Here is a 2329-nt window from a genome sequence, read left to right as displayed (position 1 = left end):
AGTCATTTACAAATCGCCTGTAATAACTGGCTAGCCCTAAAAGCTTCTAACTTCGGTCACATTACTTGGCGGTTTCCATTCAACACTAGTAGAAACCTTACCGGGATCAACCTTAATACCATCACTCGAGACAATATGGCCCAAAAAGCTGACTTCTCGAAGCCAAAACTCACTTTTGCTAAATTTAGCATACAATTGATTGTCCCTCAGAGTCTGTAAAATGGTTCTCAAGTGTTCAGTATGTTCTACCTCGTCTCTAGAGTAGATTAGGATGTCATCGATGAATACAACTACGAACTTATCTAGATATGGTTGAAATACTCTATTCAATAAATCCATAAACACAGCGGGGGCATTTGTTAAGCTGAAAGGCATGACGAGAAACTCATAGTGACCATACCGCGTCCTAAAAGTAGTTTTAGGCACATCTGCTTCTTTAACTCGTAGTTGATAGTAGCTAGATCTCAAATCTATCTTAGAAAACCATGCTGCTCCCTTCAGTTGGTCAAACAAGTCATCAATTCGTGGTAACGGGTATTTTTTCTTGATCGTGCTCTTATTTGACTACCAGTAATCTATACACAACCTCATAGATCCATCTTTCTTTTTCACAAATAATACCGGAGCACCCCACGGTTAAAAGCTTGGTCTCACGAAACCCTTGTTGGTCAATTCTTGCAACTATGACTTTAGTTCTTTCAACTCAATCGGGGTCATTTGATATAGAGAAATCAAAATAGGCGTGGTCCCTGGTATTAGCACTATGCCAAATTCAACTTCTCTAATAGGGGGTAACTTAGACAATTCATCCGGGAATACATCCACATATTCACTTACAACCAGCACTGACTCAACCTTTAATTTTGATTCCTTTGTATTCATTACAAAAGCCAAATAAGCTTCACAGCCTTTCCTCAAACATTTTTGGGCAAACATTAAAGATATCACAATAGGCAAGTTCCCCGGTTCACCTGATTCAACCCAAAGGGTTTCAATGTTTTTACATTTGAATTTAATAGCCTTTTGTCTACAATTTACTACAGCATCATGGAATGTCAACCAGTCCATACCCAAAATGACATCAAATTCATCAAATGGTAACATCATCAAATCAGCCGGAAAGCAATGACCTTTAACTACCAAAGGACATTTCTTACATACTTTATCGACTATCACATGTTTGCCTAATAGGTTCAACACTTTAATCATAAACTCCGTAGACTCAACAGGCATATTCGTGCTAGAAACCAACTTCATGGACACGTATGAATAAGTAGAACCAGGGTCAATCGAAGCAATAATAGTATTATCATAGAGAGAAAATGTACCGGTGATCACATCAAGAGAGGATGCATATTCACATACACATATAGCATAGGTTTTAGCCAGAGCCCTAGCTTTAAACCTTACGGTGGTGTCTCTCGTCACATTCTTGCTGCTAGTCTCAGTTCCAACATTCTTCTGAAGCATTCCTTTAGAATTTGTGCCGCTTGGTCTTGTACCTTGAAACTTCTCTTTGTCAGTCATCTCGAGGCAATCTTTGATAAAGTGGTCTTGAGAACCATACCAAAAACAAGATCCATCATTCATCCTACATTTGCTGAAATGATTTCAAGCACAATGTTGGCATTCTGGTTTGGAAGATCTAACATTGCCTACGTTGGCCACTGATGTAGCCCGAGACTTAAAATCTGAATCTTGCTTCTTACGATCTCAGTATGAACATCTGGTTGATGCATGAGAGTGAGAGTTGGCATCTCTGGATTTCTTAGATTGTAATGGGCATGATTTGCTCGCATGTCTCTTCTTTGCATCTCTAGTTTTTGCTTCGATTTTCTTCTTTTCCTTGATTAATTCCTCGAATTTATAGGCCCAATCAACAAGTACTACAAACTCTTTCAACTCAAGGACACCCACCAACAGTCTAATGTCCTCATTAAGTCTGTCTTCGAATCTTCTACACATCTTAGCCTTAGAGGATACACACTCTCGATTGTACTTACTGAGTCAGACGAACTCTCTTTCATATTCAGCAATCGTCATGCGACCCTATTTCAAGTCGAGAAATTCTTTACGCTTTTGGTCCATAAATATCTCACTGATGTATTTCTTCTAAAATTCCTCTTGGAAAAATTCTCATGTGACCATTTCGTGAGGCACCACTGAGACTAACGTCTTCCACCAGTAGTACGCCGAGTCCCTTAACAAAGATATGGCACACTTCAAACATTCTTTGGAGGTGCATGATAAATCATCGGGTACCCTGATGGTATTTTCAAGCCAGCCCTTTCAGGGTCATCATCTTTATTAGCACAGAATTCCACGACTC

General features: G+C 39.3%; 1 protein-coding gene across 1 annotated transcript; it reads right to left on the bottom strand.

Moving 5' to 3' along the window:
- Positions 1 to 681: 681 nt before the first annotated feature.
- On the bottom strand, positions 682 to 1590 carry LOC107889972 (uncharacterized). The gene is made up of 2 exons (XM_016814504.1): positions 1158 to 1590; positions 682 to 971 (listed from the first exon to the last, which is right to left on the bottom strand). The coding sequence occupies exons 1-2, from the start codon at positions 1588 to 1590 to the stop codon at positions 682 to 684; spliced, it is 723 nt and encodes a 240-aa protein (XP_016669993.1).
- Positions 1591 to 2329: the final 739 nt, after the last annotated feature.

Source organism: Gossypium hirsutum, chromosome A09 (assembly GCF_007990345.1).
Source record: "Gossypium hirsutum isolate 1008001.06 chromosome A09, Gossypium_hirsutum_v2.1, whole genome shotgun sequence".
NCBI lineage: Eukaryota > Viridiplantae > Streptophyta > Magnoliopsida > Malvales > Malvaceae > Gossypium > Gossypium hirsutum.
This window is presented reverse-complemented; position numbering and strand designations above follow the sequence as displayed.